Source organism: Terrapene carolina, unplaced genomic scaffold (genome assembly GCF_002925995.2).
Source record: "Terrapene carolina triunguis isolate 2854851 unplaced genomic scaffold, T_m_triunguis-2.0 Scaffold58, whole genome shotgun sequence".
Taxonomy (NCBI): domain Eukaryota; kingdom Metazoa; phylum Chordata; order Testudines; family Emydidae; genus Terrapene; species Terrapene triunguis.
The window spans coordinates 26,161,667-26,178,482 of NW_020664409.1; the positions used below are offsets into that span (position 1 = coordinate 26,161,667).

The window sequence follows — 16,816 nt, forward strand, 5'->3', positions numbered from 1 at the left end:
ATTTTAGAAGCCACTACAGTTAGCAGTGCATAAACCTGTGGGGCTGTACTTACATGGATATAGTTTCAGTATGCTTACAGGGCAATGGTTATACATATTAGCACTGTAATGCAAAAAAAAAAAAAAAAAGGTTAAAAAAACATAAAAAAAAAAAAAAAAAAAAAAAAAAAAGTGTATGCCAGCCTTAAAAAAAAAAAGTGGTAAGGGCAGCTCTATTTCTACTACCTTTAAACTAATTATTTTAATCAGATAATTAGACAGAGCTCACTGCACCAGATCCTATGGTACTGAAAAAAAAAAAGTTATTTATTTACATTGATACAGAGTGAAACATAATTTAACTGGGAATTTGAGTGCCAAGGGGGTGAACACTTATGAACAGTACTGAGGATATAAAAGAAACTTAAAAGCCACACAGAATTCATTCAGAAGGTGCAACATGGTTGTTTACTCACAAGACAATTAAGTCTTGATCCATGCAGGGGTATCAACCACTTGGTACAAAGAGTCCATGCTTCCATGTATACCTTTTCTTCATTTTGGATATCTGTGTAGGGGGGGAAGGAACTTCTGTCCAATTCCCACACATTAGACCTCTTTCTATTCACTGCATTAAAAAGACTAAAGACTCCGATCATATTTACAATTGTCACATCATTATCTTACAATGAAAGATCTGCAAGTGTGCCAAAGGGCAAAGGTTAGATTCATGTTTGTCCATTAAAGTGAACTTCTCATCTACTTTAATTTAAGATCATGAAGCTCTCTTTAGAATTGGACAGGAGAATGTTTGGTGTGAAAAGGTGCAACTGATATTAGAAGTGAGATGGCTTGTTAGTGCTTTGAGCTTGTACACATGCCATCTTCCTCATATTCACCCATCAGCTGCAACATATAAGATCCAGTGTAGAGAAGAAACTGCCCAGTTATTTGTGCCACATGGGACACAAACCGAAGCATTCTCCTAGAAGAGAAAAAAAATTTAACAATGTCATTTCTAAAAGAAAGTCTTAGAATGCTGCATCATGTTTCAGGACACATAGGGCTCTTTTAGGATGAGTCATATTTATAAGAATCCTCACATTCCATCCACTTCTAGCCATTGTTTGGCAACAAACATTACACCAAGGCCTGATTCTGCAGTCACAACATAAGCAACTCCCACTGAGTGGGAAGGAAGCTGTTTGCATGTAGCAGAGTTAGGGCCTGCAAGAGAAATTTAAGTTATGCAGACAAAGCAGTTACCTGAGTATCAGCAGAACATTCCAAATACCCTTACTGGGATTGCCATGTTTCCATTAATGACTTCAGGTAATCAGGAAGTCAATTTGAGCCCTGCAGCATTAATCCATTTTACCTGTTAGTATAGTACAAGGTGGGAAGTAAGGAGGAATGCCAGCTACAGAACCACCACTGACATGTCTATTCAAGTATTGACCAGGTCTTATACTTGAGCACTCACATTGGCTTGTTTGGCTGCAGTGAACTTACATATGTAATACTAATGGAGCTGAGAATCTTAAAGCTTTGTCCTCCCAATTCGCCAGTATTAATTACTGCTTACATTCCAGAGTGAATTACTGGCTTGAAACATGTATTGGTCTTTGAGCCTGCCTAAAGCTGCAAGACCCATAAAACTAAGGCAATGTAAGCACTATTATCAGGACCCACAGGTTTTGGTGCAAGTTCCAGGGGTATAGAGAAGATAAAGCTGAACACTTGGGGTATTCATGATCTCTTGGTACATACACTTTGTACACCAGCCTCCAGTCACCCCTTAGAGTGATATTTTCTAAGAATGAGAAAACCAGACCATCTAGACTAGGAACTACACTGAGTTCAGCTTTCTGTACTCGCTCTGAGTCTGTATATTTACAATTCTGCTTTCTCTCTCTCTAAACCAGGGGTCGGCAACCTTTCAGAAGTGGTGTGCTGAGTCTTCATTTATTCACCCTAATTTAAGGTTTCGCGTGCCAGTAATACATTTTAATGTTTTTAGAAGGTCTCTTTCTAGAAGTCTATAATATATAACTAAACTATTGTATGTAAAGTAAATAAGGTTTTTAAAATGTTTAAGAAGCTTCATTTAAAATTAAATTAAAATGCAGGGCCTCCCAGACTGGTGGTCAGGACCCAGGCAGTGTGAGTGCCACTGAAAATCAGCTCGCGTGCCGCCTTTGGTGCATGTGCCATAGGTTGCCTACCCCTGCTCTAAACCCAAATGAATCTTTTAGACTCAAGTACCTGGAAGTTACCTGAACTCACAGCTACAAGCTAAATATACTAGGAAGCAGAGAACAAGGGAAAGGGAACAAAGTACAGTAATAATCAGAGGGCTAGTCAAACTCAACCATTGCTCTATGAATGAGATCCTCTTCCCCACCCCTCCCCCTAACAATTCCTTAGAAGATAGGAACTAGGCCAACACTCCCCCTTCCTCAAAATAAAGCCTCACTTCTCTTGTCTGCCTAGCTTGCCTAGCCCTGAGTAAGGACCAATGTAAGTGATCTACTAGTACTACCCACTTCTAGGATTCCTGTTTAATGCAGAAGGCAGATCCTCTTATCCTACAATCCTCCCTGATTGCCTATGGGAAGTTCATTGTTCTCTCAACAGGAAGACAGACAATTTAGGTTTTTTTTTTTGGCAGTCAGCAATTCACTCTACAGAAGTTGAATAAAGATCTCTCAGGAACTTGGCAGTGCTTTAAAGACCATTCCTTTTTCATGATATGCAAGGCACCTATTTGATATAGCTTCAGTATGTTCTTTTCAATTAGTCTGCTGGGACTGGCCAAGTGACTTTATGGAACCAGGTGCAGCCTTCTTAGGCCTCCATGCAGCTGAGTCTTACAACAGCTGCAATGTGTGTGACAACTGGCCGTGGGTGCCAGTGGCATTTTTAGCTGTGGAGGAGATGGTTATTTGTTGGTCTGGACATTTGATCCTTTCTTTGATAAGAAAATAAGAAATAGAAAATTCATCAAGTTTGATGGCATGTAAGGGGCTCCCTGCCTGCCAAGTGAACATTCACAGTATGAGACTTCAGAATCAAGAGAACACATTTTTCAAGGGACTCTTTAGACTCCAGTGCAGAGTTTGTCTTCAGCTTGCAGCTACTTGGGATAGGCTCTTATCTTCCTTCCAGCTAGCCCTTTGCAGGACTTGCTTGCACGTACTGGCCCTAGAACGGTCTTATTGTAATATAGCTATGCTTGTAGCAGGACTCCAGATACCTCAGCTGTCTGCCTGCTGCTTTTTGCAGCACTTCCTGTATCAGCTTCTCTCAGCAGCTGCAGCATGCTGGCAAGAGTTTGGAGGAACTATCACTTAAAATTCCCTCTTACAATGCAAGTTCCATTGTCAGAGTCCAAACCCATAACTGTTAATTGAATTAAAGATTGGCACAAGACATTAGTCCCCACTTGTCACAAGGGGACAGTGTTTAGTTCTGTTAAACAAAGTTCTGCACTCAGTTACCCATCCAGCCCCACTGAAATCAGTGCTGGGCAAGGGTATAATACATGGCATAACTGGACCCTCATTTAAATCCAAGACTGAGAATCCAGACATTAAGGGATAGACTATCAGTCTATGCCAATTTTAGGCCAGTGTCTTTAGTCTTAAGTTACATAGGATTTGAGGGGTCAGAACTTTGTCAGACAGGTGCAGAAAGGTGTGCTGTTTGCAATTTAGAACTCTTTCATCTCGGTCAGTAAGCCATTGTCTTTTGAAGTCCTCACTTAAGTGATACAGAATATCTTCAAGTTCATGTAGTTTCAACCTATAACTAATAGGCCTTCTACACTCTGGCAGAGTAGGTAGAATATTTGCTTCCATCTTCACCCAGGGAGTGTCAATATATGCTATTAAAAAGTATCTGCATTTCAGTATTTGAAGGGATACACTTAGCCCAAACTGCTCTGTATCAGGGAGAGGCAGTTCACTTGGGAACCAAGACATCCCACAATCAGGGCCAGCGCAGCCCATTAGGCGACCTAGGCGGTCACCTAGGACGCTACAATTTGGGGGGCAGTGACTGCGGTGGTATTTCGGCAGCAGGACCTTCCGCTGGCTCTGTGGGGGGTGGCATTTTGGGGCGGGACCTTCTGCCGCCCTAGGGCGGCAGAAAAGCTGGCGGCGCTCCTGCCCACAATCTTATTCAGATATGTGAAATCCACCTAAAGATAATAAAAAGTTCACTTTACACCCCTCATTTCTCTATTTTCTCCATGCCCTAAAGGTTACTGTTATTCAGTCCTTCATTTCACTACACTGAAGTAGTTTTGATTTCAACTAAAGGAACTTGGCATCCTTCCCAACAAGTCAGCCTTCAACCACCAGGTACTGTACATAAACTGGTTTTGCTTATAACACTTCCATTTGTAATATCTTACTCTTGTGGTAAGGTTCTATTTTAAATTTCTGCCACAGAACCTTAGCTCTTAGATACATAAAAGTCATTGTAAAATAAAAAAAAAAGAAAAAAAGCTAAGAATGGCTATTGCAGAGTGCTGTGTCATGGGCAGGAAACAGTCTAAAAATGCCTTTGCCTCTAGTAGTGAATGCTGACATGGGTAACCAGTTAGCATCTTCATTGTGGGATAATTTAAAGTTCATGCTCCTTTGAGACTTGTTTCAGTTTATATCTACTTTATTACCCCCACTGACAAATAGGAATGCATACTTACCGCAGCACAGTCTTTGCTCCCATACATTTGATGTCATATGACACAGAGTAGATTTCATAGAAAGTAGCTCTAATGTTTAGACAGCCAATAAAATCCTTTGGATTCAGCTTGTACAAGTCCAGAGTAATGTTGGCTACCCCCATTTTCTTATTCTGCTGTACAGCGAGGATATAATTTTCTCCCTAATTTAAAGAGACATTTAATTTTATGCTATATTAGTAGAGGCAATAGCATAGAGAATATACCTTAATGACCCTAGATAATGCAGCTATTCTTTAGAGGTATCAAATGTTATTCCAATCTACATTATTGGTGTGGGATATGAATCCAAGTAGTGGTAACAAGGTATTTGCCACAAACTTGCAGCTTTCATCAGGACTTCATTTAAGGCCTGATCAGGCCTGTTAGAGGACTCTCTAAAGTAACTAATCTTTTATATGTTAATGGATACTCCCTTCAAGATGTCATTTTTGCATATATGAAATATTACTTTTCTTTAGTCAGACTTGTCCTAAGATGACCTGAGACTCCTTGAACTATCAGGGCCAAATTCCATCAGGATTACTAAACTAGTCACATGTTAAAGTTATTTAGCAAGTCAGCTGTATTGGCACAATGACACCAGTTATGACATGAACAACCAGTAACTGAGAAGAGATTACTTTAAAATATTAGTCTGTTTGCTGCAGCAGTCCACTTAAAGCAAATCAGAAGTCCAGATGCCCAATGTTTGCCTTCAAAGGGGAGTTTGCCCAGCTTCATGGTGACTGGGCCTTGGATGGCATCTGGGAATTGGGTGTTTGGTGATTTGTGGACCCAGTCCTTAGGACTAGGATTTGAAGTAACCTACAAATAGTCTAATAAGTCACTGGAAGGAACCACTATGATGGGACTTCGTGCTGTTCTGTGACTATTCTAAGTTGTACTTAAGCAAACTTAAAGGAGGGAAGGACAGGGATAGTGGTTAGAAAGCAAGCACCTTCAACTGCTAAATCTTGATCTCCTCCCAGGTTGTCTACCAAGTGAAAAGCTGCTCATGCTTTTCCCCCTTCTTAAGATATTGTCACTGAGAAGTGTCTGCAGCAGTCCAATGCTGTAGGGAGACACCTAGTGGATATATCTTGTATCTTACTCAATGAGAAATTTTACTCTAATTAGTGCTTCTGGAATGCTTTATACATCACTTATCACTATTTTTAAAAAATGAAGACTGCTTGGAGCAGCTTTGCAATTTTATCTAGTAAGCAATGTACAAGAAAGGCTAAGATACAGATTACTAGGGCACTTGGCCTCACTAATGTTTACACTAGACTGCTCTGCATTTGTTTTTGCTTTGCCAGTCCACAGTAAATGCTTAGGGTTTGGCTCCCTTTCACAAGGATGAATTTAAAACCTTTGGAATTATGTTTTTACAAGTACTCTTTCAGTGTGCTCATTAGCTAGTTCCCATGCCCTTTTTTGTAGCTTTTAAGTTGGAGGATGCTAGCAGATGACATATGACTGAGCCATGTTCCTCATTTGAGTTATTTTGTAACTATACATAGATCACTGTGGAGTCTGAGTCATTGAAATATAGGGCTAGAAGTGACCTCAAGAACGCAAGTCCAACTTGCTGTGCTGGAGGCAGGACCAAGTAAACCAGATGATTCCAAACAGGGGTTTGTCCAACCTCTCCATAAAAGCCTCCAGTGATGAGGGTTCCACAACTTCCCTTGGAAACCTATTCCAGAGATTAATTACCCTTATAGATACTAGAAAACCCTTTCTAACTTAGATTTCCCTTGCTGCAGATTATTTAAGATAGGACAAGTAGTTATGAGCCTAGACAGAAAAAAAATTGATCCCCCATCCTCTCTATAAACAGCCTTGAACATATTTGAAGACTGAGGAGGAACCTAAATCTTTTTTCTTCTCCCCTGCCCCCCCCGCCCCCCATATGCCCAGTTTTTAGCCTTTCCTCATAGGTTAGGTTTAAAAAAAAACACAACCAAGTATTGCTCTCCTCTGGAGTCTCCAATTCATACACTTTTCCTAGAGATGTGAGGCTTCTATTAATTTATGCATATTATGCTTGTTCAATTGCTGCAAGGATAGTTTGACTATGGACCAGGTCAAAAGGGGTCTTGTGGAGGGAAACAAAGCAGGAACCACCACAATAACTACAGACAGGATACTTCTGAGGAGAACACTTCCAGGAACATTAAGAAAACAATGTCTGGGCTATTAGTTAAGGAACCAGAGATGAAGCCTAAGATCAAAGGGACACTAAACAGTAAGTCCCACTTTGGAAAGAAAGGAGAATCTGTCAGAGGAAATTTGAAAACATTAGGTCTACCTGGCTAACATCAAGAGGATGGTGAACTCTAGGTAGATGAGCCTGTATAGGCAATTTCAAAATTTGTGTTTTATGCTAGGTGATGTTCCTTCTGTTAAGAAACATGACCTGGTTTTGAAAAGGCTATCTGGTCACTGGGGACTACTGCCCAATCTCTTCAGTTCTGCTCCTTGGAAGCTTTGTCTGCAACCCAGGCCTACTGAGGCAATCATGCATAAACAGGAGCCTGCAACCTAGGTCCTAGTCTAAGACAGGTGACAACTTAAGGCTGGACATCCATGGGCATTCAGAGGAGACAGTGGTACTGCTAGCCTGTGTCACTTGACAAGCACAAGCAATTTGTTTTTCTAGAGAGCGGTCATATAACAGAAGGGCCATTAGAGAAATGACCTAGTCTCTTATATGCATTATGGAGATCTGATCTGGACTATTCCCACATGTGACTAAGGCCCCCAATTTGCAGCCCAAGGGAAGGAGTGTCAAAAAAACCAAAAGACAAAAGAAAAAAAAACCAACAACACTAAAACCATTAGGTGAACCAGGCACATTCATCTTGAAATGCTCTTATGCCAATAAAAAAGTCTAGATTTGTGTTTTTCTATTTCATAATTATGTTTTGATGGCACACTTTAGCCCTTTCCTAAGATTCTGCAAGTGGAATAATGCAGAAATATTTTTTCCTAAGTTAGTTACCTCCATTGACTATCTAATATGGAATTTTAGACTATTTCAGATTATGCTGTAATCATGCCTTGGCTTTTACTTTAAGGTGAGCTGCATAGAGGAAAAGTCATGCTTTAAAAAAAAAGTCTGTTTTGCCTGATGTAAATAGGGTGACCAAACAAATGAAAAAATCAGGATGGAGGTGGGGGGGGTAATAGGAGCCTATATAAGAAAAAGACAAAAATGGGGACTGTCCCTATAAAATTGGGACATCTGGTCACCCTAGATGTAAAAATATAAATATATATAGGTGTATAGTTTTCCCTCCCCCGCCACCCCCAGGAAAAGTCAGATTTCTATACTATAGGATACAGACTTGAGCAAAAAAAGGGATTTTTTTGGTCCTTGTAGATGCCTGTTAGCATAAATTGGAATTAAATACGTATGTTTTTGTAAGAGGTTTTCTGCCTGTTCAGCAAGGGTCAGAAGAACTCCCTATTTCTAGTCCTCTGGAAAGATTATGTATTCTTAGCATAGTAAGCTGGTTTTGGTTTTGACATCCAGCCTTCTCTGAAGAGAATTTTCCTCCCATTCCTCCCCCACTCCCACCCCTTTCCCACTGCCAGCTGCCACAAGTCTCCTTAAGCCAAAAAGATGATCTGCAAAAGTTACAAAAAAGCTGTTAACACTTTACTTGTGTCCACTTCTGTCCTTTTTCTAGAAGAAGGAAGTGAGTATTATCTCCCAGTGATTGAAAGAACTCTTCAGTATCCACAACTGTGCCATCTTCCTCCAAAACTAGAGTAATCAGTCCAGCAGTAATCAGCAAGGCATCTAGGGCCTACAATAAAAATAGTAGATCTAATTCACAATGCTATCTGCTTTGTTAAGTTAATTCCTTCTGTCTATTCAACATTTAAGGACAGCAACCTACTCATTTGCAGAGTAGTTGAACACCAAAAGAAGGTACTGATTTGCTTCTGTTTTACCTATAAAGATCAGTTCCAACTTCCACACCAAGGAAGAGTTGTGACATCCAATATGACACCATGTGGTCCTGTACTCCACAGAGTAGTTACTCTTTTCTTCCCCCACCCCCTAATCAAGTTGCTGTGAAAGTGCACAGAACTTTCAGAGTATCTGGATCTCATGGTAATGTAAGCAGGCTTTGAGAATGTATTTAAATGCAAAGGGTTAGTTTTAAAAAGGAGGAATCCAACTACAGGTCATTAAGAATAGCTCCATAAGCAGTCTAGTTGAGTCTTTCAGAGCAAGACTCCATTTTAGTTTAGTTTTGAGACAGTATTTCCAGTATCTCCTTCTGTTGAAGGACTATGCTATGTTTCAATGAAGTTTCATCCCAAATTTGACACTAAATATCCCACAAATACATTTCTAAAAAGCCATGGTATATCTTAGACTCCAATTCACCAGGTTTCAGAATTCAGAGCCTCAAAAATGAGAGCCTATATTTCAGTCATTTGACTTAGCCCAGGGTAAAGTAAGTGTTGCTCTCAGAGAATTGAGACCAGAAGGCCTAGGTATTATGTTCTTACTGACAAGTAGTTTTAAGTCTCAATCAAGTGTTTGATATACCTTGCTAATAAGCTCCTGCAGACTGCTTGCAACAACTCCTTTCCGACTGCTGCGGTCATGATTTGATACACGGAAGGGTCGGGCTGCAGGTGTGAGAGGAGGGAATAGGGTCTGTCTCGTCACCGACCCCACAGATGTTCCCATGGATACCAGAGATCTAAAAGCAGTTTATTTTAATTAAAATGACAAACATTAAGATTAGTCATTGTGATTTATGCATTCACTATATAATGCTCATATGTAGTTCTCACAGGCCAGTTGAGACCAGACTAGTTTCTTTAAGGTGGTCAGGGATCAAAGTTGTTTCAATAAAACTAGTGTATTTGCTTTCTTCTTGGCAAGATAATGATTTTCAGTTTTAGAACTGTATCGACATTTGGGACCAACTTGGCCAGGTCACCACTGGTCCCAGTCCTGCTTACAATGACTGACATTCTTTAATAGGATATTGCAGCATTTCTCAAACTGGGGTCTGTGGACTCCTGGGGGTCCCCAAGTGTACCCCAAGGGGTCTGCAGGTTCTGCTGATCAACTCCTTCCCCTCCCTGCACACAAAGTCCGGCAGCGCAGCAGGGCAAAGGCAGGCTTCCTACCTGCCCTGACTCCGCGCCGCTCCCAGAAGTGGGTGGCACATCCCTGAGGCCCCGGGGGTCTCCTTGCTTAGAGCAGCTACCTTTCCAACTTAGTTTACTTCAGCACCATTGTTTATCTTACAGATAAGGAAACTGATCTTTCATTTGGCTGATGCATTTGAATAGCTGTATGAAAGAAAGTTCTTTACTAGATAAGACAAGCCAGTTTTAGTCTAGTAAATTGTAATGCATACATGGTTGTGGGTCCCATCAACACAGTGCCTCTGCATCCACCTGCTATGAGGCAGGGATTCACCTGGATAACTTCCATTATTACATCACCAAAGCACTGGGGGTTTACATACCTGTTGCAAGTAGCAAGCTAGCTAGCAGGAGCTATTTTAAGATACAACCCATTACTTCTCTGCAGCACTGGCTTTGTCAAGATTTGAAAATCTGCCAGTGATGCAGCAAGTTAGATGCCCCAGGTAGCCTAATCACTGGAATGACTATTTTACTAGTGTTCAATTTGATGCAATTATTTGGCTGAAGTTAGATTTATTTGCTTGAAATTAGATTTATTATAGTGAATATGATAAAAATCTTCCCTGAGCCCATTTAATTCAGCTGAGGATGCATGGACTAAGTTTGTTGCTCTGAAAGTCAGAGATTGCTAGTTTTGACTATCAAGTTATGTTTTGGTTCTAGTTCCTGATAAGTGCCTCTCACAGGTTTAATTCTGGCCAGACATATCCTTCACTTATACTGGCTTTGTTCTTCATAATCAGCAACATATTCTTAGTTTGAGATTCACTTAATTCAAGAAGTATTCTTTTGATTCATATTTATTCCATGTGTAGTTGAAGCCATTGCTTGCTGGATGGTTTTTCCCTCCGAAGAGGAAATTCAGCACATGAGGTACTAGGCATCACTGATAATAATCAGATACAGTGCAAAATTCAACATTGTAAGTTTTCCTGCCATACCAGTGTGCACTTCAACCCTGATTTGAACTTATCCCTGGGGCGAATTGGCATTTTTCTGCTCAGTTACCAATTTCAGCAAAGAATTACAGTACAGTTAAGTTTTTGTGATGTAGGTATTTGCTCTTGAACTTATGCCTAGTGACAAATGTGATCAGTTTTTACCTTTTGAATGCTAGCAATATGGATTTGATTTGGATAAGTAGCATACAACCAAGAAGTTTCATATCCCATCATCAAGCTTAAGGCCCCCATAGTAGGAAGCTGTCTGCAACTTTTTCAAACAGGAAGCATACATCACTTTTATATAAAAGTTACTTTGCCAGTACAGTACTAGAATCGATCATAATCAAAAGGACCCTACAAGCCCAGGTGGAACAGTTGAGGTTTGAGGATATTAAGTGTCACAGTTTACTTTCTAACTACACCTCTACCCCGATACAACGCTGTCCTCGGGAGCCAAAAAAAAAATCTTACCACGTTTTAGGTGAAACCACGTTATATTGAACTTGCTTTGATCCACCAGAGTGCGCAGCCCCCTCCCCCCAGAGCGCTGCTTTACCGCATTATATCTGAATTCATGTTATATCAGGGTAGAGGTGAACTAAGCTGAACTAAGCCTTGTGAAGTCTTATTTTGCCAAGAAGGGAATTTGTTCAGGCAGAAGCATAAGAAAAAAGCAAAAGGCCAAGGCATATATTATGTATCAATAAGAGTTACTGACAGAACAAGGAAGCATCATGTGGGCTTTAGGTTTAGGATTCAGAGCCAAGTAAGAGCTTGGGTTCAGGTTAAATAGCTCAAGAGCTGAGCTTATATGATTTCTGCCATCTTGTGCTGCTATTTGTCCAATTTTGGCACCCAAATCCTCCAGTAGTATCAAAATATAGTGCCCAGTTTTGGATCCAACATGTAAACAAGGCCACAGGATCACATTAAGATTCAAGATTCTCATTCGAATTACCTTTTTTGGGGATATGAACAGGTTCAGAATTGAAGTTCTCTAGTACTACCATCAGTCACGGTTTCCATCTATGATACCTGCCTACATTTATAGTAAGACTGTCACTGCAATATTTAACCTGAAACTGTTACTGCCTGTTCAGGTAGCTGAGAACTCTGGGTTCCCAAGTGGTAGAGCAAACATGATTCTCTTAGTGATAGGAGCCATCAGTGACTGCTTGCCTTTTTACCTATTTGGACACCAGATCCAATTCTTACATGTCCATAGTGACTGCAGCCAAAGACTTTTAGATATACTAATCCAGATTCTTGGAACCCAGTCTGGCTGCTTTATACAGTAGCAATTAGAAAGCAGCCTTTGAAACAGACAAGTGGATGCCTGATGCAAGGGAATCCTCAGGTGGCTTGGTGTCACCGCAAGACTTGGTACCCCACAATCTACTGTGTAAAGAAAAAGTGACAGCCAAGAAAGGAAAATAGTGCAACAATAGCAAGAAATGCTAATTACATTTAATAACTTCATTATTAAGTTAAGTTAAACAGGCCCACAACTGTTTTATTATTAAACTACAAGGGGTATGTTTTAGGGAGGCAGTGAGGGTCAGGGCCGGCTCCAGGCACCAGCTTAACAAGCAGGTGCTTGGGGTGGCTAAAGGAGAGGGGCAGCACCTGTGGCAATTCGGGGGTGGCAGGTCCTGCACTCCCTCTAAGAGCGAAGGACCTGCCCCTGAACTGCCGCCGCCGATCGCGGCTTTTTTTTTTTGCTTAGGGCGGCAGAAATGCTGGAGCCGGCCCTGGTGAGGGTACAGGTATTTTACTCTGTCTAGGCAGTAATACCAGTTCCAGGGCATGGAAGAGTTTTCTACAAAGGTACACAACCATCATCCTCAAACTTTAGTAATCTGCTAAACTTGGTGTTAGAGCCATATTAGAAGTTCTTCATTTTTGAACTAGGAACTTGCATAGTATTCCGAACACTTGTTTTTAGAATGGAGACATGTAGGATTCATAATTCATCTACTTTTCAGTGGGTGGTACTTTATAATGAACCCTGTGCACACTGTTGGCTGAAAAGCTTGAGACAGCTTGCAGACAACATCCAGGGTGTCATGCATGGTTGTCTAAGTGATGTGGTGCAACAGCCTTCAGTCATGCTCAGAAGTCACAAGTTGCACAACACCAATCTATAGCCTGTTTGTGACCTTTAGATTAGAGTAAATTGACTAAAAGGGCTACCCTTAGCATCAAGAGAGTGAATCAGCTAAAAGTGATGCAGTTAGTGTTTCAGGGAGGAAGTGCTATTAGCATTTCCCCAGACTATGCATTTTAGAGCTCTCTCTAAAGTTCTGTGAATGATAAAAAAATTACTGGAATAGCTAATTTAGATTAATTAGAATGTACACGATGAAGACAGGAATGAGACAAATTTAAGACTGCTCCATAGTGAGAACTGTCTTTTTAGACATACTGAATAGCTGAAACACAAATATAGATTTAAGTCTTAAGTCACATCTTAAATTTAATGGTTGACCCATGAGCCTTACACTTTCTTGGCATGACAGCTGGTTGTTTAGTACAGTGGTTTTCAAACTTTTTCTGAGGACCCAGTTGAAGAAAATTGTTGATGCCTACGACCCAATGGAGCTGGGGATGAAGGGCTTGGGGTGTGGGAGGGGCTCAGGGCTGGGGCAGAGGGTTGGGGGTGCAGGGGTGAGGGCTACAGGGTGGGGCTGGGAATGAGGGGTTCAGGGTGTGGGAGGGGGCTCCGGGCTGGGGCAAGGGATTAGGGTGCAGGCTCTGAGCTGGGGCCAGGGATGAGGGGTTTGGAAGGCTCAGGACTGGGGCAGGGGGGTTGGGGTGCAGGAACAGATTTACCTCTGGCATCTCCCAGTCAGCAACACAGCCGGGGTGCACCACAGACCACTCTGTGCCCTGGAAGTGGCCAGCAGGTCTGGCTCCTAGGTGGAGGCACTCAAGCAGCTCCGCGTAACTCACCCGCAGGCACCGCCCCAGTTCCCATTGGCCGGTGCGGAGCTGGTGCTTGGGATGGGGGCAGCACATGGAGCTCTGTGCCCCCCCCCCCACCTAGGAGCCAGACCTGCTACTGTCCGCTTCCGGGGCACAGTGCAGTGTCCGAAAGGGTAAGCACTAGCCTGCCTTAGCTGGGCAGCACTGACAATGGGACTTTTAATGTCTCGGATGGCGGTGCTGACCAGAGCAAGGCGACCCAGCGCCTGACATGCCATGATCCAGTACTGGGTCGCGACCCACAGATTGATTGGTTTAGTATATACTATGGTGCAGTAAATGTACCATTTGCTAGTTTTACTGCCAGAACATTGTACATATGATTTAGTGTCCTGTATTTAATTAAAGCAAAGGAACTTTTGTTTACTTGCTATTATCTTTTATAAGATCTCAATCATCAAGATGCAAGTGTTAGGCAACTAAGAATTGAAACAAACTCCAGAATGCCAAAGCTTATAATCAAGACAGTGGGAGTTTCACCTTCAAATGCTATAGAACACAAGACCAATCACAATTTTGTCTAGTCTTTAAAATTACCTTATTGTTTCCTTTCAGTCTCAATTTTCAAACATTTGAGATTTAATAGCAGTGTATACAGTTACTCCTGAAGCAACGGAGCTAACTGTACTCCTGCTGTAGTACCAATACTATGACAGAGCCATGGCTATCGTCTAAAAATAGTTTGATCACTGTTAAGACACTTGACCCAAATCTTTGTTCTTTTAAAAAAGAAGTGGATGAAAGGAGACACTAGGAAAAAAAAGTTTCCTTTTCAGTACAACGAACGTGCAACTATGTTGCGATTCCTTTTCATACGGAAACTGCTAATCCACTACCATCTCTTCTGTCTCCTTAAAACAAGGCTAGTTTCAGAGGAAGCAAGATGCCAAGCTCGGACGCACGGGGTTTTCAGCAGGTGAAGTCATCACTACAAGGCACTGCAGCTTTTATATTAAGCCAGAAGGTGCGGGCGCTAGGTTGCTTCCAAGAGCGCCAGGTAACATCTGCGAGTTACATTTTCAACAGCAGCTATCGAAAGGTTTCGAGTGAGCCAGAGAGCCCCCCCGGCTGCGGGATCCCCCGGGATTAGGGCAGGCGGAGGGCGAAGCGGATTGCTCGGCGGCCCACGGGCTGAGCCCCGGCAGCAGCATATGGGCGGGGAGGCTGGAAGCCCCCGCGTTTGGATCCAGCCTCGGATCCCCGCTGCGCTTTGCTAGTCTCGGGCCGGTGCACCCCCGGGGACACGCGCTCACTTACCGCACCAGGGTGCCGGCGTAGTCCCGAGCGCTCTCCATGCTGTGCCGTGCCGTGCTGAGCCGGGCGCCGCGCCAACAACCACCAGCCTAGGAACTACCCGCGGCCGCCGCTACTTATGCCGGCAGCTGGCCCCGCCCCCGACCGAGCGAACCCCGCCCACTCATGGGAAGCCACGCCCATTATCATCTCCCCCCTCCCCCATGCTCAGCCGCGCCCACTCCTAGTGCCCTCCTGGCGGGGGTGCGGAGCTGCTGGGGTTCGCTTGAGCCCGGGCGTGAGGGATGGGGCCGCAGTGCGGGTCAGAGGGGGGAGGGGTAATGGGGGGGTTGACTGGAGAAGGCTTAAGGTAGAGGGGAGGGTCAGAGAGTGAGAATTGGGGTGGGGGAGGGAAGATGAGCAGGAAAGGTGGAGAAGGGACCGGGGAAGAAGTGGGTGGGGTTGACTGGAGGGGCAGGGACCACATCAAAACATTTATTGGCAGGCTGCAGCCCCCTGGCTGTTGCGAGAGTGCAAAGGACACGGGCTGTTTCTCAGAGCAGGCGGCTGGATGCACCAGGCATCCCGCTTACTTATCTTCATAATGATTAAGGAATAAATGGGGCTTGGTCCCCTCTGCCTATGTATCACTGATGACTGTTTCTGATTCCCTGGTAGCCAATGTGATGGTCTCTTCACTGTCACTTTATTTTCCCTGCTTTGGTTTTGCACAATTTTTCCTCACTACCTTTTAATAGAAAGCTTTCTATAGATTTTGTTCGTGTTTGTCTTTGTACAGTACATTCTGATGCGATCATAGAGGTTTTCTGGTGGGTATAGGTTGAGATGGCCATAGGCTGATAAATAGAGCAGTGGTGTGACTACTATGGCATGACTCCTCTGCAGCTGGTGTGTTCGTTTACATCTGTGCAAAGTGGGTATAAAACGAATAGCACATTAAAATGGTAGTGTTCGCCCAGGTGTAAACTGAGTATAAAAGCTTCCAAGCCACTGTAGAATCAGTGGGCTGTAGCCCACGAAAGCTTATGCTCTAATAAATTTGTTAGGCCTGGTCCACACTAGGACTTTAATTCGGATTTAGCAGCGTTAATCCGAATTAACCCTTCACCCGTCCACACTACGGAGCCTGTTAATTCGAATTAAAGGGCCCTTTAAATCGATTTCTGAACTCCACCTCGACGAACGGAGTAACGTCAAAATCGATTTTGTTAATCCGAATTAGGGTTAGTGTGGCCACAAATCGATGTTATTGGCCTCCGGGAGCTATCCCACAGTGCACCACTGACCGCTCTGGACAGCATTCTGAACTCGCATGCACTGGCCAGGTAGACAGGAAAAGACCCAGGAAAATTTGAATTGCATTTCCTGTTTCCTGTTTGCTCAGCGTGGAGAGCACAGGTGACCCCAGATACCTCAGCTCATCAGCACAGGTAACCATGCAGGCTGATAATCGAAAAAGAGCACCAGCATGGACCACACGGGAGGTACTGGATCTGATCGCTGTATGGGGTGAGGATTCAGTGCTAGCAGAACTTCGTTCAAAGAGACGAAATGCCAAAACTTTTGATAAAATCTCCAAGGGCATGATGGAGAGAGGCCACAATAGGGACTCAGATCAGTGCCGCGTGAAAGTCAAGGAGCTCAGACAAGCCTATCAAAAAACAAAGGAGGCAAACGGTCGCTCCGGGTCAGAGCCGCGGACATGCCGCTTCTACGCAGAGCTGAATGCAAT

At 43.0% G+C, this 16,816-nt stretch overlaps 1 protein-coding gene across 1 annotated transcript; it reads right to left on the minus strand.

The window, feature by feature from the left end:
- Positions 1–428: 428 nt before the first annotated feature.
- CIDEA (cell death inducing DFFA like effector a) lies at positions 429–15,163 on the minus strand. Its single transcript, XM_024212582.2, has 5 exons — positions 15,088–15,163; positions 9,285–9,441; positions 8,383–8,529; positions 4,691–4,872; positions 429–964 (listed from the first exon to the last, which is right to left on the minus strand). The coding sequence occupies exons 1-5, from the start codon at positions 15,123–15,125 to the stop codon at positions 835–837; spliced, it is 654 nt and encodes a 217-aa protein (XP_024068350.1). The 5' UTR covers positions 15,126–15,163; the 3' UTR covers positions 429–834.
- Between the last annotated feature and the right edge of the window lie 1,653 nt (positions 15,164–16,816).

Bases quoted from the DNA above. Each gene is read 5' to 3' on its own strand.
- CIDEA (XM_024212582.2), bottom strand. From the start codon at position 15,125: ATGGAGAGCGCTCGGGACTACGCCGGCACCCTGGTGCG. The intron at 8,530-9,284 runs GTATATCAAACA...TTTTTATTGTAG, and splicing joins TGCAGGAGCTTATTAGCAAG to GCCCTAGATGCCTTGCTGAT. The intron at 4,873-8,382 runs GTAAAGTGTTAA...TCTTTAAATTAG, and splicing joins AAGGACAGAAGTGGACACAA to GGAGAAAATTATATCCTCGC.